The sequence below is a fragment of the Meleagris gallopavo genome, chromosome 2 (assembly GCF_905368555.1).
Source record: "Meleagris gallopavo chromosome 2, MGAL_WU_HG_1.1, whole genome shotgun sequence".
NCBI lineage: Eukaryota > Metazoa > Chordata > Aves > Galliformes > Phasianidae > Meleagris > Meleagris gallopavo.
In genome coordinates this window covers 66,614,167-66,639,000 of record NC_139405.1, presented here as the reverse complement: position 1 = coordinate 66,639,000, position 24,834 = coordinate 66,614,167, and the positions used below count along the sequence as shown (strand labels likewise).

The 24,834-nt window shown below is 46.3% G+C and overlaps 2 protein-coding genes across 4 annotated transcripts in view; one reads left to right on the top strand and one right to left on the bottom strand.

Annotated features, from left to right (window-relative positions):
• The first annotated feature begins 4,016 nt into the window (after positions 1 to 4,016).
• NR2E1 (nuclear receptor subfamily 2 group E member 1) lies at positions 4,017 to 20,379 on the top strand. The gene is made up of 9 exons (XM_085217548.1): positions 4,017 to 5,390; positions 9,321 to 9,466; positions 9,805 to 9,892; positions 10,243 to 10,478; positions 11,654 to 11,800; positions 15,764 to 15,860; positions 16,246 to 16,395; positions 16,650 to 16,755; positions 18,986 to 20,379. Exons 1-9 carry the CDS (start codon positions 5,366 to 5,368, stop codon positions 19,146 to 19,148), a joined length of 1,158 nt encoding a protein of 385 aa, XP_085073674.1. The 5' UTR covers positions 4,017 to 5,365; the 3' UTR covers positions 19,149 to 20,379.
• A 459-nt stretch (positions 20,380 to 20,838) lies between these two features.
• The window catches only part of SNX3 (sorting nexin 3), a 32,205-nt gene continuing 28,209 nt past the window's right edge, over positions 20,839 to 24,834 (bottom strand). For 2 of the 3 annotated variants that reach the window (XM_085217543.1, XM_085217544.1), the window contains one exon: positions 20,839 to 24,665. In XM_085217543.1, coding sequence (XP_085073669.1) covers positions 24,560 to 24,665 — 106 coding nt within the window. In that variant the 3' untranslated portion in view covers positions 20,839 to 24,559. The remainder of the gene's footprint in view (positions 24,666 to 24,834) is intronic. The other variant, XM_085217547.1, reaches the window with a different exon arrangement.

Genomic DNA, 24,834 nt, shown 5'->3' with positions numbered 1-24,834 from the left:
AAAATTGGTTAATTAACTATATAGTGGATTTTTAAGTAATTTCTCACATGCGTTTGCAGCCAAATTGTAGTATTTGGATCACTTTCAAGGTTTCCTTAATATGATGATTTAACGTACAGTATAGTCTCTGCACTTGTAATTGAAGTAAAAGCACTGTTGAGAAACAGTCCGTGCATCAAACTTCTGCAGCTAGTAACCAAGTTACCTAGCAGAGCTACACAACTTTGCTTTGCCAGCATTAGCACTGCCACAGAGCTGAGTAACTGCAAGAAGCAGTTAATACAAACACAACTGGTTGTTGCTACTCTACACACACTGCTCCATGCTGAACTGCCACCTGTGCCCATCCCCTGAATCTTGGACTAAATATTCCAGTTCTTTTCACTCTGCATTGTAGCACAAAGACTGAAGCCACAAGGTAAAGCTTTGTCCAGTAACTCCCAACACATTTTCCCCTGATATATATGTATTTATGCAAGCCAGTCTTCAGGAAAAAGAGGGACATGATTGTTGGATCACATCTCGTCAAAGAGATACCTTCTCTTGTACCCACCCACTTAGAATCCGCTGATGCTTCCAGTGCTGCAGTGTTCTTGTGACAACTGCAGTATAGTTGCATCTGGCAGAATCACGTGGGGACACCACTGAAAACATCTTTTTTTAAAGCACTTGGAGCTTGGGATCCCTGGGTCAATAGTATGCAACCACTCCACAGGGCAGAAAGCAGTGAGAACCACCAAAACACTGCGAGTTGAAGTACATCATATCTGAGCAGGTGACCTGCAGCCCTGACTGTTCGTGACAGATTTTGCAGATGTACGTGAGCAATCCTGCTAAAGCACACTAAACTTGTTTCATATGGAAGATGGAAGACTGCAGGATCAGAATCTGTCTCTCAGTGATATGTTTTCATTTGACTGTATTACTTGTTCAGGCAGAACAAGTGGAAAATGCTGCAGGAATGATTTTACGGAGGATTGCAGCAGAGCTCTGCTTTCTTCCTTTCCTGAAGCTTAAAGTGTTGGATTTTGCTACGCAAACTCAACTCACTCACTTAAGAAGTTCAGTGTCCTATCCTCAACAATTTCTGATGTTTCAAATGGCAGAAAATCCCAACTAACCTCATCATAAATCTAGTTAGTTTCAGAGTGACGCATGCTGTGATCTTCTCTGTTTGGACTTGCAAGTAATTGCTCTACCCAGAAAGATATTCTGTGACCTATATTTTATGAGGCAGGAGATAAAGCAAGCATGCCTATAAATGTCATAGACAGTCATACAACTATTCATCTTTTCGTAAAATCTCTCTGCACCAACTGACTCAGTACATTCAGGCAGCGCTGAATGCTATATGCTGACTCAATGCTGCATCTGGAAATATTTATTTTTGTTGGTTCTAAATTTGTTTCCCTAAATAGATACCACAGATCTGGTCTCCAGCCAATATCAAGAGACATAGATGAATGGAAGTCAATAGAGCTGAGCCATTCTGCTGCCAGCTAGAAATATGTTTCTTCCGAAGAACGTTCATTGCTGCCATTACACAGAATATTGTGCTATTGCCTCGAAGGTCAGCTCATAAATAGGCTTCTGCAGCAAAACCTGGGAAGCCAATCTACCACAAAAATGATTACACTCAAGGTATTATCAATCAGAATCGCAGCTGAGGCAACCCTTTGGTTTAGGGCTTAACCAGAGATATTCATATAATGGAGCAGTAGCTTGATTTTTAAATATCATAGCATAGCTCCAAGATGCATTTGTGCCTTGTAGTCAGCGTTGACAATAAACAACTATTAAAGTACAGAACTGATTTATTTAAGGTTTTCTTTCATTGAGGTAATGATCTCTTTGTCCTCATAGTCAGACTGTTAGCTAGTTGTGCCTTTAACTAGCTAGGTCTCAGTTGGCTCCAGTATTGATATTACCTTTTGTGTTCTTGTCAGTAAGACTAAAATGAGGTTGTTCCCCTCTAAATTAAATTGCAGCCACTACTACATCATTGACTTATTACAATACTTTGATTTATATCTAACTAGCAAACTAACAAATAAGTCAACTTACTAACTAGAGCTGCTTTGTATGGCACTTGTCTCACATTGTCTAGATGGGATCAGGTACCAATGTAGGCGTATAAGCCAAGCCTGACATATCCCTTTCAAAGGCATGAGTGATTAATGGGGCATTTCATTGCTGCAAGTGAACTCAGGCTTGTTCCACCCCTGAATAAAAGTACTGAGAGAGAGTGCAATGACTTGCATGGATTCTCTGCTCCAAATCTCTCTCCTAGGTGCAGTTTCTTCCTGCTATTCCACACAAGGGAGCTTTGCAAATATGTTATCCTCAGATGCACATGAGGAAATAGAGATACATGGTCATTGTTTATTACAGTCATTGACTTTTCTCACCAAGCACACACACACAAAGGAGAAACTCAGCACCATTTCTCTGGTATCCGCAAGGAATACAGGTCATATCTGACTTTCTGCAGCATTGGTAACTCAAGGATGAGCTGAGAGCAACTCAGATGAAAAGGCTGCCAGAGGTAACAGTGGTTCCTTCTTCTCAGTGAGCAGTAGCTGAACACGTAGAAAGTCACTCCCAGTGGCTGCAGGAGCATGGTTTCACTTTTCAGGGGATGTACAAACAGGAGGAAATCCCTCCTGAGCCAGGAGAGAGGGAGAGTTTACAAGACAGTCTTTTAATTGGATTATCTTTCTGCTTCTCAGATTTTCACCTTTTGGAAAAATGCCTTGTTTTGCCCCTAGGCATTTTAGGACAGCAAGACTGTCATTACTCAAGATGTGTTTCATTTTACAGAGTTTTTTCTGTCAGACAAAACCAAGGTAATAATTCTGAATTGCCATTTCTACCAGTGGCGCAAAATGAGCAACTCCAGAAGTGTCTCAGCTATCTCCATAGGGAGGAACATTAGGTGAGGGAGTTTCTTAGACAGTTGGCTCAGAAGAAAAACCACTACACAAAATTATTTTTCCCTTCCCTTCCCTTCCCTTCCCTTCCTTCCCTTCCCTTCCCTTCCCTTCCCTTCCCTTCCCTTCCCTTCCCTTCCCTTCCCTTCCCTTCCCTTCCCTCCTCTCCCCTCCTCTCCCCTCCTCTCCCCTCCTCTCCCCTCCTCTCCTCTCCTCTCCTCTCCTCTCCTCTCCTCTCCTCTCCTCTCCTCTCCTCTCCTCTCCTCTCCTCTCCTCTCCTCTCCTCTCCTCTCCTCTCCTCTCCTCTCCTCTCCTCTCCTCTCCTCTCCTCCCCTTCCTCTTCTTCCCCTTCCTTTTTCCTTTCCTTTCCTTCCCTCTCTTTCCCTCCCACCTCCTCTCCCTTCTCCTTTTCACTGAAGATTGCTTAGCTCTACATCCAAAAAACAGAGACCGTGCAAAAGGGAAAGGCAGAAAGAACAACTCATCAAGGCTAGGTCACACTCAGACTTTCTCTTGCTCTTCAGACACCAACAGAAGAAGAGATAACAGAGGCTGTGACACAAAACTGAGAAATGTCACCACCACATCCTTGCAGCAACAGTCTGAAATCCTGAAGAAACTTTATGGAGGAGGAGTGCACACTGGCTCCTGTAGCACAGCTGGTGGCAATTTGTACTTCTAAGGAATTATAAGGAGACGGCAAATTTTGTTAGGTATTAGCATCTTCTGTATAGAGACATCTTCTGAGATGTAATTTAATAGGACAGAAAAGGAAGGGAATAATAATAATAATAATAATAATAATAATAATAAGTATATACAAAGCCGGTAATGCACAGTGCAGTTCCTCACCACTCATTGACTGATGCCCAGTGAATTCCCAAGCAGCAGTCCCCTCCCATTCACCTTCCCCCGTGCTACAGTCCAGCACGGCTCTACAAGGTACGGGACATCCTTCTGGCCAGTCTGGGTCCCTCCGTCTTCCTTCTGTCCTGTGCCTGTGCACCCCGAGTCCCTCCCTGCATGGAACTGAAACGTCCTTGACTCTGTGCTGCGCTGCTCAGCAACAGCCAAAACATCAGTGTGTCATCAGCGTGATTCTCATCAAATCTAAACCATAGCACCATAGCAGCTACTAGGAAAAAAGTTAGCAGTTTTCCAGCTGAAACCAGGATGAGGGCTGCCGTAGAGCCAGAGATGTGCCTTGTGGGTGCGGGACACACACGGGGCCAGGTTCGGGCTCTGCTACCACGCAGTCCCGCTTCGGACTGCAAACCCTGCTGATGCACTTCTCTCCTTCTCTGGTGCTTCAGACTTCGCTCATGAAGGCAAACGTCCACGGAGAGCGACACCCTGCCTGCACCACCCGTGGCTTTGCTATCCGGGATCCCCCTGAGCAACGTCCGACGACGTGCAGCCACTGCTCTCCAGCCCTGTCCTCATCCAAGTGCCCCGGGTACGACGGTCCCACGGGTAGAGAGAGCTGCCGTCCGAGCGCTCCCTTCCTCCCTCAGCTCGCTTTTTGCTCACCCTCTCCGGTTCCCAGGGGGAACCGTGGGGAAAATACGGGAGAAACGGGACCTCTATCCCTCCTTGCTCCTCCTTTTGTCTCCTTCCCCCACCCCCCCCCCCACCCACCTTCTTTCATATTTATTTATTTATTTATTTGGGTCGGGGTCGCCGTTAGGGACGGGGGTGGCGGGAGGCGCGGAGCCGCTCGGAGGTTCACGACCACCGTCGGCACCGAACCCCCCTCCCTTCCCTGCCCCCTCCCCGCCCGGTGACGTCACGCGCTGTCGGGATTTGGGGGGGACGCGCGGGAGAGCCGTGGGCGGGGGGCGGCATCTCCCCTCCCCTCCCCGCTTTGCTGTCACCGCGCCGCCGATATTATAGGGCCGAGGGCTGAGGCTCCGAGCGCCGAGTCAGCGGTGTAATGAACTTCTGGAAACCTTTCCCTTTTTCTAGCGTTCACTTTCCGAGAGGCTGAGACTGCCTCCTCTGACGCCTTTTCCCCCTGCCATTCTTTCGCCGGCTCTGATCTCCTGCTCCGCGCAGAGCCCGCTCCATCCCACCTTCCCCTCCGCTCATTGTGCCGCGGCCCCGAGTCCCGCCGGCAGCGCGCTGCCACCCCCGCACCCTCCCGGGGTCCCGAGCGCCTCAGCTCGCGGGGAGAGCTCCTTCTTCGGCTCGTTTCGTTTCTTAATTATTATTTTTTGCCTTTTTGCTCTTTTGTTTCGTCTTGTTTTTTGGTTTTCTTTTTGTTTTCTTTTTTTTTTTTCCGCGTGTCCCCGCGCCTCGGAAACACCTCGCGGCGAGGATGTGTCGGCCCCAGCGGGCGAAGCAGCGCTGAGAGGCCGAGGGAGGCACCCACCCGCCCGCCGCCGCCGGGGGGCACCGCACTGCGCCCCGACGGAGCGGCTCCCGGGGCTCCGAGCATGAGCAAGCCGGCGGGATCAACAAGTGGGTAACGGCGCGGCCGGGCTGCTGGGCCCCCCCCGAGCCTGGGGGATGGGGTGGGGGAAGAGAAAATGAAGGGGTGGGTGGGGAGCGAGGGGAGGTTTGGGTTCGGAATCCCGAAAGAAAGAAAGAAAGAAAGAAAGAAAGAAAGAAAGAAAGAAAGAAAGAAAGAAAGAAAGAAAGAAAGAAAGAAGAAAGAAAGAAAGAAAGAAAGAAAGAAAGAAAGAAAGAAAGAAAGAAAGAAAAAGAAAGAAAGAAAGAGAAAGAAAAGAAAAAGAAAGAAAGAAAGAGAAAGAAAGAAGGAAAGAAAGAAGGAAAGAAAGAAGGAAAGAAAGAAAAGGAGTATGTATTTCACAGATTTCCCTCCCGAGTGGCAACGAACGAGGGGCTCCTTGCTGAGCCGCTGTCCCGCCGCTCGCTTCTCGACCTCTCGGGGATGGGGTGAGCGAGGCTGCAGGGTTTGGGGCACGGCGCCTCCTCCACCGGACTTTGCGCAGCCTTCTCCGGCATAACCCCTTTATTTTTTTGTCGTTCAAAAAAGAGTTTCCAACTCCGATCGCTCGAATCGCGTAAGCGGCTCCGCCGAAGGAGGATTTAAAAGCGGCACTGCGCACAGCATTTCCCGTTACACCGAATAATCCCGCAACGGGGAAAGCAGAAACAACGGAAAAGTCACATTTTCCTTAATCCTAAATCCGTGCGCCTCATAAGTGGGGAATTTAAAGCCGCCCGAGCGCTGCCGCACAGCGGCTCCGTCATAGTAATCCCAACGGGACCTTCGGAGTTCGCAATATGGATGGAGTCTGTGACAAAGGGGGAAAAAATACCCAATCCAATTTAATGTCTGACAAGTGACGGCTCGGACGTTTATTTCCTCCGCGCTCGGGCCTCGAAAGGAGCCGGGGCGGGAGGGGGCGGCGGGGGGACGGGCCGAGGCCTTCCCTCGCCGCTGCCCCTCCGCTGCCCTAGGCCGGGGACGGGAGGCCGCGGCCGACGGCGGCTCTCAGTGCGGAAAGCGGGCGAGAGCGGCCCGGTGGGGAGAGCGGGAGGGCCGGGAGCCGCTGCCCCGAAGGAGCCGTTTTGCGGAGAAGGAGCCCGCGGGGCCGCTGAGCCCTTCTACTCCCTGCCGGGCCTTCCCGAGGGCCCCCCAGTCCCGAACCTCCGGCCTCCTCCCTCCCGAGGCCTCGCGGGGTCGGGGACGAGCGTGGAGAGTCCGAGCCGCGGTCTCGGGGCCAGGCGACCGCCCGCTGCGTGCTGGGGGCTCCGGGCAGCGGGGGGGTCCGGCCGGGCCGTGCCGCGAGTCCGCCTGGGTGGCAGCGAGCCCCCGTCCCTCCGGACCGGGCTAACTTCTTTCAACAGCCCCTGATGGTAATTACAGTAATCGGGGCTGCCATCTATCCTTTAAGCAATTATGACAAGCACAAAAAAGCTCCCGAGGACCCCCCGTCGCGGGATGGTCACAACGGTTTCCCGGCTGAACCGAGAATGAGAAACCCCCTTTCCTTAGCGCTAAACTTCTGGGATGGAGCCGTGCCTCGGGAGCCGCGGCGCTTTGAAACAGAGTTCCCCGGCCACTTCTTGATCCCGCGTTACCGTTTTCCGTTTTCCCGTCTCTCGTTCCGTATCGCGCTCCGAGTTTTCCCACCGCCGTGCTGCTGGGCAGAGGAGAGCGCGGCCGTGATTGCGGCGGGCGCGGAGCGGAGCGGGGAGCGGCGGTGCTCAGCTCGGGAGGAGCGGATGCGTGCGTCCTACACCGAACATCTGCGGTGTATATAAGCGTGTGTGTATGTATATGTAGTTTTTATATATCTGTGAAATGCGTCTGATTATTATTATTATTATTATTATTATTATTATTATTATTATTATTTTTTTTTTTTTTTAAGCAGCCCCCAGCTTTAAAACCACGGGGAGAACCACGCTTTGAAAGCGGCCCAAGTTCCCCTCTGCCACTCTCCCTGTCCTCCCGGCTCACCTCCGAGCCCGGCCCGGAGCTCCCGGCTCCCCCGCGGCCCACGGGTTGGGGTGTGCGCGGGGTGCTTCGAGCCTTCACCCCCCCTCCCCCCCGCCCACTACCACCAAGGGGCACTCCTCCTTTGTGTGTGTGTGTGTGTGTGTGTGTGCGCGGACCGTCGCCCCGCGGATGCGGAGGGCCGCAGGGGGAAGTGGAGCGCTCTCCTCCGTTGGCATTGTGCGCCATCCGAATTCCCATGCTACACTTTTTGACGGGTCACTGGTGTCCCAATGGGCAGGTGGCGAGGGGAACTTGTAATTACGCGCTCCCAGAGGCCGCGCCTCGGCCCCGGCCCTCCCCACGGGCGCTACCTGCAGCTCCGGGCCGCGGCCTGCGGCGGGCGGCGGGCTGCGGGGGGGTGGGGGGGGCGGTCGCACTCGTTATTAATTGCGGAAAAGTTTTGAATGCTTTCACCTCTCCCTCCCGCCCGCCCCTCCCCGCGCGGTGCCGGCCCTAATCCCCGTCCCTCCGCCGCGCTGTGTGCAGCAGCTGTCGGTTCTCATTTGGGGAGAAGCTGGCAGCTTGCGCTCCTCGGGGGCAGTCAGACGGGGCTCAGCGGGCAGAATCATTAAGTTAACACTTTATCTAATGTCTCCATTGTCTGCCCGGAGGCATTGTCTTAGGGCCTCGGCGGAGACGTGTCTGAAAGCATCTCGGCTCCCACATTCTCCGGGAGCTCCGCGCAGAGCCCGCGCATGGCATCCCCCCAGCTGTGGCCGCAGCGCCCACAGCGCTCCCCCAAAGAAAGGGGCGGCGTTGGGGTTGGGGTCCTTAGAAGAGAGAAAAAGGGAAGGGAAGGGAAGGGAAGGGAAGGGAAGGGAAGGGAAGGGAAGGGAAGGGAAGGGAAGGGAAGGGAAGGGAAGGGAAGGGAAGGGAAGGGAAGGGAGAGGGAGAGAGGGAGGAAGGGAGAGGGAGAGGGGAAGGGAGAGGGGAAAAGAGAAGGGGAGGGAAAGGAGAGAAGGGGAGAGAGAGGAGGAGAGGAAGAGAAGGGAAGAAGGGAAGAGGAAGAGAAGAGAAGAGAGAGAAGAAGAGAAGAGAAGAGAAGAGAAGAGAAGAGAAGAGAAGAGAAGAGAAGAGAAGAGAAGAGAAGAGAAGAGAAGAGAAAGAGAAGAGAAGAGAAGAGAAGAGAAAGAGAAGAGAAAGAGAAAGAAAAGAAAAGAAAGAAAAGAAAAGAAAAGAAAAGAAAAGAAAAGAAAAGAAAAGAAAAGAAAAGAAAAGAAAAGAAAAGAAAAGAAAAGAAAAGAAAAGAAAAGAAAAGAAAAGAAAGGAAAAGAAAAGAAAAGAAAAGAAAAGAAAAGAAAAGAAAAAGACAGTGAACATCTCGAAGCCACGCGGGATTCGGATGGGTCTCGCACAGGGCTGCCGTACTCCCCAGCCCGAGTTCTCCCACCCCTTCGGAGCCGAAGCAGACGCAGATCTGGGAGCACCCTCTCGCCGCATAGATGCGGGAGGAGACTTTTTGCTGCCATTTCGGGCTGAATAAACCCTCACATAGGCACGAACCGGCCCCGTTGCGCCGGGACTCGTACGGGAAGGAAAGAGGGGGTTTCTTTGGTCCCGTTTTATTTGGTTTCGCTCCGATCCGCGCCCCGCTCTCTGACTGCTCCCTGCCCAGGGAAAGTGCAGAGCTTCAGGAGGGGGAAGACCCGCCCCCGCCCCCCAGCTCCCAGCGGCAAATCCTGCTGCCCCCGCGGCTGTAATCTCCCCTTCCAAAGTGGGGCTTGGCGATTATAGGAGACCCAAATAAACGTAGTGGTGCATGAATAATGCTCATTGTCGAAAACTGACACTTGCTCAAGGAAAAGAAAGTTGGCTATAAAATCACTTCATTATTTGCTTGTAGCGCGGCTCCGGGGCTAATCCCCGTGGAGGTCAGGCCGCTCAGAGCTGCTCTCCCTCCCTCCCCTCTCTGCTTTCAGGTCGCATTTTGGACATCCCTTGCAAAGTGTGCGGGGACCGCAGCTCCGGCAAGCACTATGGGGTGTACGCCTGCGATGGCTGCTCGGGTTTCTTCAAGCGGAGCATCAGGAGGAACAGGACCTATGTCTGCAAGTCGGGAAATCAGGTACGCGGCTCCCTACCTCCACGGCCCATCGCTTCCTCCGCCAACTAGGGCCGAGGCAGAGTGAAAACAGACAAATATATAATGAAATAAATGAAATATAATGAAATATAATGAAATAAAACAAAGCCACAGAGCGCTCCACTCCTCCCCCACTTCCCATCCACCCCCATTCCCAGCGCTGCGCGCAGACCCCCGGTGTCCCTGGGCGCCCCTGGGCCGCCGCCGCCGTCGCTGTCTCGGGTGCTGAAGGCGGCCCGGCCTCGCAAGAAAGGGAAGGAGGGAGGGCGAGGGCCGGGCTGAGCACCCCCCGACCCGACGGCTCGCCGCGTTTGTTGCAGGGGGGCTGTCCGGTGGACAAGACGCACAGGAACCAGTGCAGGGCCTGCCGGCTGAAGAAGTGCTTGGAAGTCAACATGAACAAAGACGGTATGCCCACCCCTCACAGCCAAGGGGTGTGTAGTTCCCCCGTCCATTCTCAGTTCCTCAGTGTCTCCCTTCCTTCTTCCCTTCCCTTCCCTTCCCTTCCCTTCCCTTCCCTTCCCTTCCCTTCCCTTCCCTTCCCTTCCCTTCCCTTCCCTTCCCTTCCCTTCCCTTCCCTTCCCTTCCCTTCCTTCCCTTCCCTTCCCTTCCCTTCCCTTCCCTTCCCTTCCCTTCCCTTCCCTTCCCTTCCCTTCCCTTCCCTTCCCTTCCTTCCTTCCCTTCCCTTTCCCTTCCCTTCCCCCAGACACTTATCCTGCAGCCAATGAAGGTCATAACTTCTCCTCGGTGCCCCACAGCTGTGCAGCATGAACGGGGCCCACGTACATCAACAATACGGAAGCAGGTGGCCCTCTACTTCCGCGGACACAAGGAGGAGAGCAGCGGTGCCCCACACTTTCCTGCTACTGCCCTGCCAGCACCTGCTTTCTTCACTGCTGTCTCCCAGCTGGAGCCCCATGGCCTGGAACTGGCTGCCGTTGCTGGCACCCCTGAGAGGCAGGCCCTGGTGGGCCTGGCGCAGCCCACCCCAAAGGTCAGCCCAAAGATCCTAATGGTACTGCAGAGTCTATCTATTGCTGGGATGGGCCAACAGGGTGGATATGGCAAAGAGCAAGGTTTGAGGTGATATAGATTGTGGTGGAGTCTCCAATGGCACGTTCCCAATGTTCTGTGCAAAGGGTGAGGTGCCTTTTGCAAGAAGTAGATGCAGAAGGATCAGCTGATAACTTGCCCTTCCTGTCCGCAGTGTATCCTCAGGTCAAATTTAAACTTTATGAGCTGCAGAGACTGAGTTTTCTTCAGCAAAACACTCATCTCTATAGTGGTGTAGTCCAGAAAGTGCTCCCTGTGCTGACCGAAGCATGCAGATTGTCCACACCAATGTGGCTAAGTTGGCACTGTGCCTCTTGGCTGTGACATTTTCTAAACGGCCCACTGGAAGTACTGCCATGGCCTCAACTGCCCAGACACTAGCCACTAGGCAAAGTTTTCTTTAATCTAATTGCAATGGCATTCTTCTTATTCACAGCACTTATAAAATCAGACAGGAAAGCAGTTAATAGTTCTACACTTCCAGAGTTGGTAGCGTGGCATCATGGACATGATCCTCACTCATAGTTTCATATTATAATTTGGGGAAATGTTGAATCAGAAATTTGTAAAAAAACACAGCGCATGCTTGGAAACATCACCCAACTCCAGTCCTATAGGTAGATGTGATATTTCTATGCGTCTGTTTACAGCCTGTGGCACTTGGGGGGTTGGACAAAGGGTTAAGGGTAAACAAGTGCTCCCTGCTCTGCTGTGCAAAGCTGGATTGCCAGGGTAGCCTCCCAAGCACAGGTTACAAAATACAAATCTTTAATCAAACACAGTATCTTTCTGACTCTTCCACCACAGGTGTGCCATCGTGTAACAACATGAAGGATGACACCACAATTTTATGTTTTCCCTGATGTAATAATGTTGTTCTCCCTTCAGCATCCTTCAATGAGCTGTTGCTGTAGTGCAATCCATGCACACAGACAGCAGCAAAGAGTGGGGTGGAGTGGGCTCGTTGAAGCAATGCCACCTGGTTGCAGAACAGCAGAGTGCACGCTGTGTGCTGGGCATGAGCACGATTCACCGAGCAGCAGCTGTATGGGAAAGGAAGGGCAGGCTGCTGTGGAGACACTGTGTGAAGTCACTTTATTTTCTTTCTGACTTCAGTACCCACATGAAGTCAATGGTACCCCCATGTATCTCTACGAGGTGGCCACTGAATCTGTCTGTGAGTCAGCAGCCAGACTTCTGTTCATGAGCATCAAGTGGGCCAAGAGTGTCCCGGCCTTCTCCACCCTGTCCTTACAAGACCAGGTAAGGCTCCTGTAGAGGGAGTGAATCAGTCTGGCCCGCCTGATAAAGGAGCTCAGACTGGCACCTTCACACATAATCCTTTTTATCTATCACGGACCTAAAAAGCACTAAAGCTTAGGGCAGAGTTATACTTTGTCGCTTAAAAAAAAAAAAAAAAAAAAAAAAAAAAAAAAAAGGCAGTAATGTAGAAATTGCCTATGGCTTGATTTTTTTCTTCTAAAAAATGGGAATAGCATCTTATTTTTCTATTTCAGAATAAGGTGTACTTAGTTAAACTTACAGACCAGGAGGATATAAGTGATTTCTGAAGATCATTCCTTCCTCTCCTCTCCTCTCCTCTCCTTCCTCTCCTCTCCTCTCCTCTCCTCTCCTCTCCTCTCCTCTCCTCTCCTCTCCTCTCCTCTCCTCTCCTCTCCTCTCCTCTCCTCTCCTCTCCTCTCCTCTCCTCTCCTCTCCTCTTGTTTACACAGACAACATTTTTTTCTTGTTCCCATTGTTTTCTGTGAACTTACATTACAATTAGTCCAATATAGTGGCATGAGAATTTGGCCAGCCCCCAATATTTTTTCACCATTAATTAAAATCTTCCCTAATCTGTCTTGTTTTCCTCTACGACAATTTGTCTTTGCTTCAAGTAAATCACATGTGAACCATAGAAGATGAAGCAATTTCTTAATGATTCTTGATGAGGATGCTGTGTGCTTTGTATAACGCATTAATTCTAAAAAAGTAATCAGAATTATAAAAAGGAAGGGGAGAAATCTACGCAAAATTCCAATCATAAAAGATGTTTAATACTTTGATATGATTGAGCTAATTTCACAATCTTGTTGCTAGAAATGCCATGCCTCAGATGTTGCATGTACCAGACATCAGAGGAACTAGCTTCTCTCCATGGATTCATGTTGCAAGAGTTGCAGTACACATGCAAGTGTAGATTTTGAACTGAGCTTCTTAGGGAACACAGTGTTTTATGCTGAAGGGTATAGCATCACAGTGTGTCATAAAGCTAAGGTCTATTGAAAAGTCTTTTTTATAGCACCAGATCTTAAAACCTCTGTCTTCATAGCAGACCAACAAGCAGCTGTGATGCTGTCAGCGACTGAGTGTGTGAGAGGAGGGATGGGCAGGGCCCAGGAGGCTGCACAGGCCTTAAGTAACCGCCCTCAGGAAGGCAGTGGTCTCACTGCAATATGCTGGTTTCTACTGTTGTCTTCTGCTGCTGTTATTCCTGTGCAGCATTGGATCTCAAGGAGCAGGCCCCACTATCAAGGAGATGCAGCAAGCATGCTGCATCAGTACAGCTGCAGGGTGCAGGAAGGTGCTGGGCCCATCTCCAGACCAGTGATGTCTGCAGCAACCAACAACGTTCATGGGAAGCTCCTTAGGTGAAGGCTTCATTTGACATAATACTGATGCATTTCCCAGCAGGCCATCTCTGTGTGTGAGGGAGAAGGGAAGTCTCCATTGCTGTGACCAGGCACGCCTCAACCAGCAAGGCCTGCTTTTCTGCCATCTGCCATCATTAACAACCCACTGTCTGCTTTACCTTCAAGGCTAAAATGAGTGAACTACATATAAAAATCCCAGCCATTCTAGATCATTATTCCCACTTGCTGTACCTCATTGCAAAATGTCTTCCTCAAAACTTCAAGCTGCTTGGGCCTTTTGTCACATGGGTCCCCTGTCATGTTCAGGAAAGCTGGAGAAGAAATAACCCTGATTTTAATCACCTTATTTCACAAATAATCAGACCATTGATTTTTATAGTAGTGCTGTTGCAGTATTTAATTGACAATGGCCCATCTGTAAATGTCCGAATTTCTCTTTTTGTATCCCTGACATCTGCTTGAGTAGAATCAGAAACCTTTTCCTGGATTTGCTCTTGCTTTTTGCTTTTCTGGAAAGGGAACTACACTGTGACTCTGGGACTCTGGAACCGCCTGATCCTGAAAGGAAGAAAACAAGGAGAAGCCAAATTTGCTGTCCAGACACAGGCCTGTGATGGCCGTGCCACTCCTCTGACTGAAGCAGAGGCTGCCCCTTCCCCACTTCTTCAGAGCCCGTCACACTGTTGTTGTGGAGCCACACAATCAAAACGCCGTGCTCTGAGCCTGCTGGCCTGCACGCCTGCTCAGCTGCTCCAAGAGACAGATCGGCCCAATGCAATAGAAAGCAAGAAAAGGCAATGCTAGCAAGACGAGATGGATTAAGAAGCAAAAACCGGTCCTTTAGAAAGCCTGGCATTTTTTGTTTCTCTGAAGGGCTGAGTATGACTTCAGCATGAATTACTTTAATTGATGGTTTTACAGACTTATGCATAGGCATGAAGAAAGCCTCAGCTATTGGAATAGTCTCTTATTTCTAAAGTCCTCTGACTTTAAACGCTCAGTGGGAAAGAACATATGAAAATGATATCTTCCAGGAACCACCATTCACTACCATTGTATCTGCATGAACGAATGACAAAAAACGTATTACAAAAACAAATGAAAGGCTGGCAAATAATTTCCTATATCATACAGAAACCTGTATACCCATCAGGATTACCTGGAGGAGGGGCTGGGGCAGGCAGACTGCAGCATTTCCAAGGCTCAAGGGCAGGTTTTCTTGCTCTGGCTGGAGCTGAGATTGGTGCTGTGCCTAGACTCCCCCCACATAAAATGATCTGGGCAGCTTCTAGCATTGTGAATGAAATTATTTCAAACAAATTATATGTAACTAGAGGCAACATGCTTTTTAGACACAATTTCCTTAACCAAGTTATGTAGAAGTTCTACAAAGTACATAGCACACTGAAGTTTTAAAACTATAGCAACAAGCTTATGAGAGCTCTTCTCATTCTGTTCTGAGCAGGGTGGCTTAAAACTCTCAATGCTGCTAGGGCACTTAGATTAGGGATTCATTTTTAGTGCATGTTTTCTGTATCATCTATTACTTTCATATATCTAATTCCAAGAAAAACATTCATTTGGTATGAGGTATTTCTTTCTCAGAATTTTCTTGACTTCATATGCCTTCCTTTCTATCTCCCTGAGATGCAGCTGCTATTTTCAGGGACCACAGCAATATTATTGTGGTTTGCTGTTTTTTTGCCGTATATTCTGCACAATCTGTTTTCACTGAATGAAGCCATGAGGTGACTCCTTCTGAGGGGGGAGACTACAGTCTCACCCCTCCACATCTCTCCCAGCATACAGAGAGACAGGAAGTCCCCCAGCACGTCCCTTAGCCGGGTCAGGGAGCTAACAAATGTCAGTTGAACTGGGACCCTCCACACCCCTCCTAAGATTTGGTCAGGGCCAATAACCCTTAGATGCTCTCAGTACTGGCTTTGCCATACGCATTATCAGGAGTCAAATCTCCTCATATGCACCAGTGCCTCTCCACGGAAATAGATGGCATTGCCTCCAAACAGAGAAAAGCACATCATTCATAAAGCCAGACAATGTACAAAAATTGCAGGGAAGTAGCAATGCTGACAGCATAGCTGCTCGAATGCTGAGCTCAGAGCCCACTGCCCTGCTGATGCCTGTTAGGAAGAGCTGAAAATCCCCAGAGAACAAGAGGAAAGCATTCTTCCAATCTGTCCTAGGACAGTTCCATGTACCCACGGAGAGCAAGAGAAAGCCCACGCTGCCAGGAGTTGTGCTGAAAAACATAGGCAAGTGCTCAGGTCAAGTGCAAGCTCTCAGGGGCAGGACTTCTCACTCTCCTTTCTCTTCCCTTTTGGTCTACAACACAGTGCATAGTGAGCCAACTCCAAGTGATTTTCAACAACGCATAGCCTCATTTCCAGACACCTTCTCTAAAAGCTAAGAGAAGAGCTAACAAATTCGGTGGGGAAAATACCATGACAAGCATTTAAAGCAGTTTTTAAAATAACAGAAATTTACATATTTAAATTGTTTGTAAATCTATAAATTATACACTATGTTATATTGTACATCTATTGTATGACAGCTGATGCTTTTGGAAGATGCTTGGAGAGAACTGTTTGTTCTAGGAATAGCACAATGGGCCATTCCAGTTGATGCTAACACTCTACTGGCTGTATCTGGTAAGAATTGCACAATTTAATGACTTTGTTACAAAAATTACCATAAAAATACATTACTGAAAAAAGAACAACATGTAAAGAATAACAAATCCCTACTGAACAATAGAGCATACCTGTCATTTATAAATCTATATTTAAATGCAAATAATGTTGTTTTGTTGTATTCATGACTGCTTGCATTGTCATTTAAATGCAAATTACTGTGTTTGTTATCATCCAAGAGAAGATTTTATATTAACTTTCATACAATATAGTCAGTTTACATGGAACCAGATAGACAAGTGTGACAATAGAATGGATATCGATATGCAGGATTTTGTCAGAAATCAATATAAAATAAAGCAAATGCATTTAATATTATTTATTTCATCTGTTTCTGTTTCAGGCATGAACGGTGACAATACAGATTCTCAGAAGCTGAATAAAATTATTTCAGAAATACAGGCTTTACAGGAGGTTGTGGCTAGATTTAGACAACTCCGGCTAGATGCTACTGAATTTGCCTGTCTCAAATGCATCGTCACTTTCAAAGCTGGTAAGCAGAAGTCACCTCACACCTATCTGGCCCGATAGCTTCGAAGCTGCCACGTAAAAGTGAAAATGACGTTCTAAAGCACACGTAGCACCGCACCACTCAATTGCTCCCTGGTATGGAATTGCAATAGTCAGTGCTGTGCTTTGAAAGGCTGACAGCAGAGCACTGGGGAACTAGTGAGACTGCTTAATGTACGCGGGTAGTGCCGGCTGGTCTGTCTTGACCCCACTGAGCTGTAACCATCTGCTTTTCAGTGCCGACACACAGCGGGTCCGAGCTGAGGAGCTTCCGGAACGCCGCTGCCATTGCCGCCCTCCAGGACGAGGCCCAGCTCACCCTGAACAGCTACATCCATACCAGGTCAGCTCCGTCGAATCCCTCCCGCAGCTGCAGGGCTGACATCCCGCTCCCGCTGTGGCAGAGAGGACATAATCACCCAGGTTTTTACATCACCCGGCCTCCTGGAATGAGGCATTTCCCAAGGAAATGAGGAGAATGGTGTTTATTCAGACAAATGGAAAATGGGAGAAGGAGAGATTTTCCTCTGAGAAGTGATACTGCTGTGGGGCGTTTTGCATTCTCAAAGGCTAGATTTCCTCCACCTTCTATTCTGTTAAGTATTGCTAACAGTGATGCTTAACATCATTAACATCAGGCAGAGTAAGTGCCTTTCACCCATGATCCCCAGTACACTTCCCCATGTCATTTCTCCCACTTTGCACAGAGAAATTAAGAAACAAAGAAGCTTAGTGACTCTTCCCAGATAAACTGAAAAAAATAAATTTGTGAAACTCATCTTGGTATCAGAGCAGAGTGATGAGAATCAGTTTCAGAAGAAAAAAATTACCTGTCTCACCTCGTATAGGTTTCCTAGGGCACAGCAATCTTAAAACCTGCTATACAAGCTGTAGCTGGCATCCCACAAATTGTACAGAGCTAAACCCAGGAATGGGTTACATATGCAATACAAAATGCAAATCCCCACTCTGTAACACGCTACTGAAGGGATGAGCAGCCTCCTGCCATGGAACTGTTCATAGAGGAAGGGCAGGGAGAAGCCAAAAGAGTACACCCTCTGCATCAGCTTTCCTGGCTGGATCAGGATGCCCGGGGAGAGCTGCAGCAGGTCCTGTGAAGACCCTATCATAGCCCATGCAGTGGAGATCCATGAGAACACCACAGTGGAGATGAAGTGGTGGAAGAGGCTCTTTTATGCTGTTTTTGTTTCTGAAACTTTTATCTGCTCTAACAGCAGGTCTGCCTAGCAGAAGTCAACTCCATGTTAGAGAGTAGTTGGCAGCAGTCTTTGAAGCACTTCTGTTTAGCCCAAAGGCAATGTCCTGCCCTGCAGATGGGAGCAAAAACACAAATTTTGTCCAGTTCTGGCTAGTTCAGAGCAAAAAGAATCATCACTGCACAGCAACCTGTTCCTGTTCTCACAGGAGGCCTTTCCCATGGAAAGTGCTCCTTGGAGAGTCTTGCTGGAGGGACTTGTTGGAGAGAAAAGCCAGGGAAACATATTGTCACCTTGCCATGTTTTCCATTCCAGGCATGGTGACATCTGCATTCCATTTTTGCACTGTAGGAAATCCTAAGCTAAAGAGAATCTTTTATAAAAGATTACTTTTCTCAAAGAAACAAATGCAGCAAATAATGCAGTGAAAGGCTGCCTATATTCTGAGTAATGCCTACTTGCTCAACAACCTCATCTTCCTATATCAGGAAACCAAAGCTTCTGCAGCTTTTCTAGAAAAGGAGAAATCCTGGCTCTGCTATCAGAACTGTCACACTGACACCAATGGCTTTCATCTCCTGCTTCACCCTCAGTCTTGAGTGTACCTTCCAGTCAGTGTTAGAGTACTGCCGCCCTCTGATTGCAGCGGGGGCAGCTGCACTCAGTAGGGTGCAAAGGAGGGTGGTCTGGAGAAATGTTTCTTCGTGGATCTATTTCTGCTTATAGGGAAACCACTGCTACGCAGAGACTTGAGAATCACACTGGTGTGAAGTCAGTGTAAGCACAAGTAGAATACATATCCTGCGTTATATTAGCTTCAAAAGCTGTGAGAAAGAATGGAAAATATCCTATTATGCAAATACATTACCTGGGGACAAAACACAGGTTCTTTAATAAAAAAAAATTCTTTCAAAATGTCAATTGTTATTAAATGTGTAAGGCAATCAGGAAGCAAAATGATTACCATGACAATTCAGCTAAGTTTAAATTGCACTTTAAATGACTGGGTATTTATTATAGGTCAAGCTTGTCCCTGAACTGCATCAAGAACATAGTTGTTGTTGGAGGGACAAGTCAGAGCAGATCCTATATTTATATTGTTGCTACTCTGAGGGAATAAACAAGGGAGCTAATCAAAACTCAGGGACTTTGCTCTATATTCTGCTAACCTCCATTAAGAGAGTGTTCTTTGGGGTCAACCTTCTTGCTCACGTGAGTACAAGCCAGGGGTTCAGCACAGGTAGCACCCATCTGTACGATTCACTGAATATTGATCTTCTCTATAACATAAAAGATTTTCTTTGGAGAAATATCGAAAAACTTCACTAACATTTTTTTTTCCTCTCTCCTTTCCAGGTACCCTACACAACCCTGTCGTTTCGGAAAACTTTTATTGCTTTTACCAGCTTTACGTTCTATTAGTCCATCTACAATAGAAGAAGTGTTTTTCAAAAAGACCATTGGGAATGTACCAATCACAAGACTGCTTTCAGATATGTACAAATCCAGTGACATATAAATTTCCTTAAAACAAACGATCAGGATGGACAGTTTGAGAAGAACTTTTATCTATGGAGAATAAGCCTCAACTAACAAAATCTACAGGAAGCATAAGCCTGGGAATGTTTAGCCTTTAAACCCATTGACAAAAAAATACCCCAGTAGATATGATTCTGCTGCTCTGAACAGAGCGATTTAGATCATGGAGAGAATGCTTTGTTCTACAGAAAAAGTGAAAGTGGTTGGAATTTGGCTGCTTTTCCTGTTACTACAGGATGGAGGCAATTCAGATGCCAGTCATAGTTAACAAAGACTGTGCTATTCTCTCATTTAACTGGCAGATCTGAGACGAAATGTGAAAGAAGGTACTTTAGTTTTGTTCAGTATTTGGAACTGGGTGACCAAACTTGGCTTCTGTTGTAACGTGAGATGTGGTGGCCTTCAGAACTGTTCTAAAAGTAGCCTATGTTGGTAAAATGTTTTAATACAATAGGCAACATTTAAGACCAGGTTACCAAAACATTGCTTCTGCAGTAATACATCATGAAGTGGCCTTCAGAACTGATTAAAAAGTAGCATATGACAGCAGTTCCATTCTTCCTGCAAAATAAAACTGGTGATCTGTGATGCAGATGTCACCAGAATTAACATCTCATGACAGAAGAGCTTTATACAACTCCCCAACCCTTCTCTCCTTCTTACACCCACATACCCATCCACACAGCCTCTGGCAAAGAGTATAAGTCAAGGAAGGAAGACAAAAACAGCAAAACCAAATCCAATGGAGATGATTGCTTCAGTGACCTGCTGGCTGTCCCGTTGGCACACTGCTGAAACCAAAGGCAACGGCGGCCAAACTCTTTGTCAGTGAGATGCGCAGAGAAGTGAAAATGACTGTAAAGACACCAACGGAAATAATTTTATTTCAAGGAAATAAAGTTGGTTGACTGAAACGATGCTAACAACTTTCATGTCTCCAATGCCTTTTTAGAAAATTCCAGGTTCTAATTTTGAAGCCTTGTTCACCTATACCCTCTTACACACAAAAATGTTATAAGCTGCTTATTTGATGTATGAAACACGTAGAAAAAAATTAAAGATAGCTGCTGTACTTTTCAAAATTTGATTTGTTATTAGAAACTAGCACTGAGAAAAATCAGCACTTGGACTATCATAGAATGAGTAAAACTTTTCCTGTACAAAGTGGATTAACTGATTTGTGAAGTTAAAAAGTTGTACTCATTGTATTTACAAAGAATAAAAATATATTGAATTTACTTTTCACTGTCCTTTTAACACTTCTCCTTTTGTTTCTGGATTAGCATCTTCCACTGTAACCTACTTAACAGGGAACAGAAATAATGCCTACTAAAATGTATTGTCTTAGGTACTGTGGGGGGTCTCCATCATCAGAGGTTTTAAAGAACAGGCAAGACAAACATTAAGGGAATAACTCAGCTACAGCTGATGCTACCTTCAGGCAAAGGGACTTTGAAGTCTTGCACAGAGCCGTCTTCTGTAATCCATATATATACTTACTGCAAGGTTTCTAACATTTGCTTCTCAAGGATCTGACATAGAGCTTTTTCTGGGACATACTTCTAAACAGATTAGATGTCTAACTTGTGTAAGTTTTCCATTTTGTGTTATTTCAGTTTTTAGTATTTGTGAGTTGTGCAGCTCACGATTGATGAGTACAAAAACACTGCTTCAACTAAAAAGATTCGGGAGTTTTATTAATGTGTCCAGTTGTGTTATCAAAGAAAAGGGTAAGAAACTCCAGTGCACAGGATGAAGCTGGCAATAGAAGGAAAATAAAACACACTGTTTATAAGGCAGTGAGTAACCGAAGACTGCACACATGAAAACAGCAACTGGAAACGTACAGAGTATATCAACAGCTCATTCTTTGTTGGTGTCAAGAAACACGGACCATGACTGAAATCCCAACTCCATGGATTCCAAATACAGAAGTCAAAGTTTTTCCACCCCATCTCTCTTAAGTCTGAGAAACTTAAGAGTCTCACATTCCATTCTTACCAAGACAGCAGGACCATTACATGTACAAGACTAGTTTTCCAATGAGTCAGGTTAGACAAAGTGTGGACTACGAGACTTTGGAACACCTTCTGTATGGAGTATTTGAGAATGCATTTACCATATGATGGGGTGAATTTCTCTCTTAAAAAAAAAAAAAAAAACAAACCAGCAAACACTTAAGAGTTCTTTCTGCGCTTACAACAGTTTTTACTATTTCTTGCTCTAAAGAAAGCTGAAGATGGCAACAATGAGTTATTTCCCACCCTTGTGACAATTCAGTTTATGAGTTAAAAAGGTTGAGGGCACTGCTGTTCAGAACCAATGACAAAATACCCATTTCAACAAGTCTCATGCTGTGCAGCAATAAACATGAACTGCACCTAAGATTTGAGATAGCTGCCGTATGCTATCCAGTCCCAGTCCCTAGATGACTAATCTCAGACAGTGTTCCTCCGCAGATTGTACAGCAGCAGAATCACGCTACACTAGAACTAGCTAGCTTCAAAGCACTGACACTCAGGAGAAATCCTAGAAGCCAGTGCAGATGCCCACCGTATCCAAGATACTGTCAATTTCAGAGGTTGTAGCAACTCCAAAGTCCTTGCTACACTTCAGAAATACAAGAAGAATCTACTGACATCAAGTATGCAGCTCTTCCCTCTTCAGCTTTGATTTTTTTGGCCTGCAGCAGATGATAAAGATCATAACATCATCTTTTAGGGATATGACAGAAGATCTACTTTGATTTCAGAAAGAAGCTTCTCACAGAAAAGAACATTTGAGAAAAGAAAAAAGGAGACCTGATTATGTATCTAAATAATAAAACTTCATATACATTTAACCTTTCATTCCCCATTTTCAAGAGTAACTCAGCCTTTAAGTGTAATTCAACAGTAGGAGGGAATTTTATAATAGATTGCTTTGCATTAACTAGAACTACTTGAAAAGCTAGACTAAAAAGTTTGACACTCAAATTACTGATTTTTGCTCCCTTCATACATACCAAAGACTGCACTGATTCTATCCCACAGTCCTATCCATGGAATCAAGCATCAAAACTTACACAACCCACTTGCAACCCAGAGCGGTACCACTAGCAACTAGTATGTTTCCTTCCATTGCAAAATCCAAAAATAAAGATTGCACTTGGTTGCGAGCAACCAGATAATCTTTGTTGATGTAGTCAGAAATGAATTCTTGTTTTATTGCAGCCACAAAATAGAATGCTTAAAGACAAGCGTTCACTGATACTACACATAACCCAGTCAGCCCACCAATGTTTCATCAGCTCAAGCTTTCACATCCAGAATTCTATACAAATGACAGAGCAGAAGTTTAAAATGAGATTAACAGTCTTAATTAAAGAAAATTAGTAACTTTGCGTGTTTGTAGCATGTTCTCTACATAGTGATAGAAGAGAGTATATTTTTATATAAGAAGGAAAAAGCATCAAAACCAACTCTAAGCCAACATGCATTCAAATTGTTTAGAACATGCACCGTTAAGAACACAAAACACTGGATCAGATTGCTACTAGTGTTCTTGAATTGGTTTTCAAGAGTATCTGGATAGGTAACTTCCACATCACATTTCAGAGTACTAAGAAGGCTTTTCTAGCCATAAAAGCATTTAGGGAGAAAGATTATTTCAGCTTTGTTACTTGCAAACTCAAGTTCATAGTCTGCATTTCACCATTGGTCATACAAGCACAATGTTACAGCCTTTCCTTCTCTAAACATTCAGGGAAGCAAGCACATTGCATAGCATGCTTGTATGACTTGCATGTCATGCAGCTGCAGATCAGAACCACCTTAATCTTCAGCTAAAGGACCTCAAAGCCCTATCATGGATTATGTCAACATTTCTTTCTCTGCAGAATGGTATAATTTCCATGTAATAGCTGAATCTAGATTGAGGCTTCCCATATCAAGTGAAGATGTATCCTTCTTCCAAGTTTAATGAAGCCACGTATCTGATGACTATCATGAACAGAGCTGCAGCTTTAGGCCCACCACAGTGGAACAACCTTCAGTACTTTCCACATTTCATAATGTGACAAAAAGGAAAACATCACACCCATTTATAAGAGAGAGAAGATCCAGGGAACTACAGGCCAGTAAGCATCACCTTTGTGCCTGGGACGATCATGGAACAGATCCTCCTGGAAGACATGCTAAGGCACACATAGGACAAACAGGTTATCTGAGACAGCCAGCACAGCTTCAGCAAGGGAAGGTAATTCCTGACTAGCCTAGTAGCCTTCTATATGTGATGGCATCAGTGGACAAAGGGAAGGCAACTGATGTCATCAACCTGGTCTTTGGCAAAGCCTTTGATGTGGTTCCTCACTAACATCCTCATCTCTAAAATTGAGAGAGACAGATTTTAAGGGTGGACTATTGGATGGATAAGGAATTGGTTGAAAGTCATAGACAGAGGATTACGGTCAACAGCTCTATGGCCAGGTGAAGGCTGGTGACGAGCAAGTTCCTCCAATGGTCTGTCTTGGGACCAATACTCTTTAACACTTTATCAATGACAGTTTTTCACTGAGAGGGTGGTGATGTGCTAGAACAGGTTGCCCAGACAGGTTGTGGATGCCCCATCTCTGATGACCCTTGAGGTCCCTTCCAACCCAAGCCATTCTATGATACAACTGGATTGGTGAATGCCCATATCCAAGGGGATTATAGGGTTAGCTGCTAGGGGCAAAGCACTACCTTGCAGAAGATTACAGCAAGGCTGAAACATTAGTTCACTTAGAATAGCAAAGTCTTCCTTCTCAGAAATGATGAGATAGTCCACACTCGAGGTCAAGAGTGACAAACATCTGAAGTGCATTTTCACTTTTATTTCAAAACTTTTAGACAAGTTATTTTAGTATATAAATTTGATTTTTTCCTCTTACAGAATATAAAGATAATTCCCTCATTACTTCAGTATAAAGAGTTTTACAAGCTTGAAGACAATTGCATAAGTGTATCTCACACAGGGTTATCAGAAAGAAAGCAGTCTCTTAAAGAAGTTCAGACAAATGACTACCTCAGAAAGCATAGCAGTTTAGTCAAATACAAGTGAACATGTGACACTACAACTGTGCAAGTTCAAGTAAGGCCAAGTCAGTAAACATTGTTAAGTCATTGCAAATGAGTGGAAAGGTTTGTGAGACATTGCAAGAGGTGAATGGTCTCATATAGTACTCTTGAATCAGAGGGATTAAGCTAAAAGACAAGTGAGTTTTTTAATGCTATAAAGTATATGCAAAGACCAAGCAGTGTACTGATGTTAGTGGATACTTTGTGCCTGTTTATCCTCAGCATGCTAAGACAAACTACAACCTCTTAAAAATCAAGCATAAGAACCACTAATGTTTGGAAAGGATTTCAGAATTCAAGTATGTCTTATTTTGGATGGTGTGTAGTTTTTGTCTATTACTTCATCTTGTAAGAACATATGAAGACAGCGCTCGTTCTGTGCCAGTGGGTGGCCTGCAACCCTGGAGAAGAAAAAAAAAAAGTGTTAGTTCTCACAAACTGAGCCTACTTGCAGCTTGCCAGTAGCAAGGGTTTTTATACCAACAACCTATGGGCTTGCTCTTCAGCATAGATCCACTTCCAGCTACTGTTGGTGTCTACAACGATGTCTGGCAAGACTTGCCATTCTCC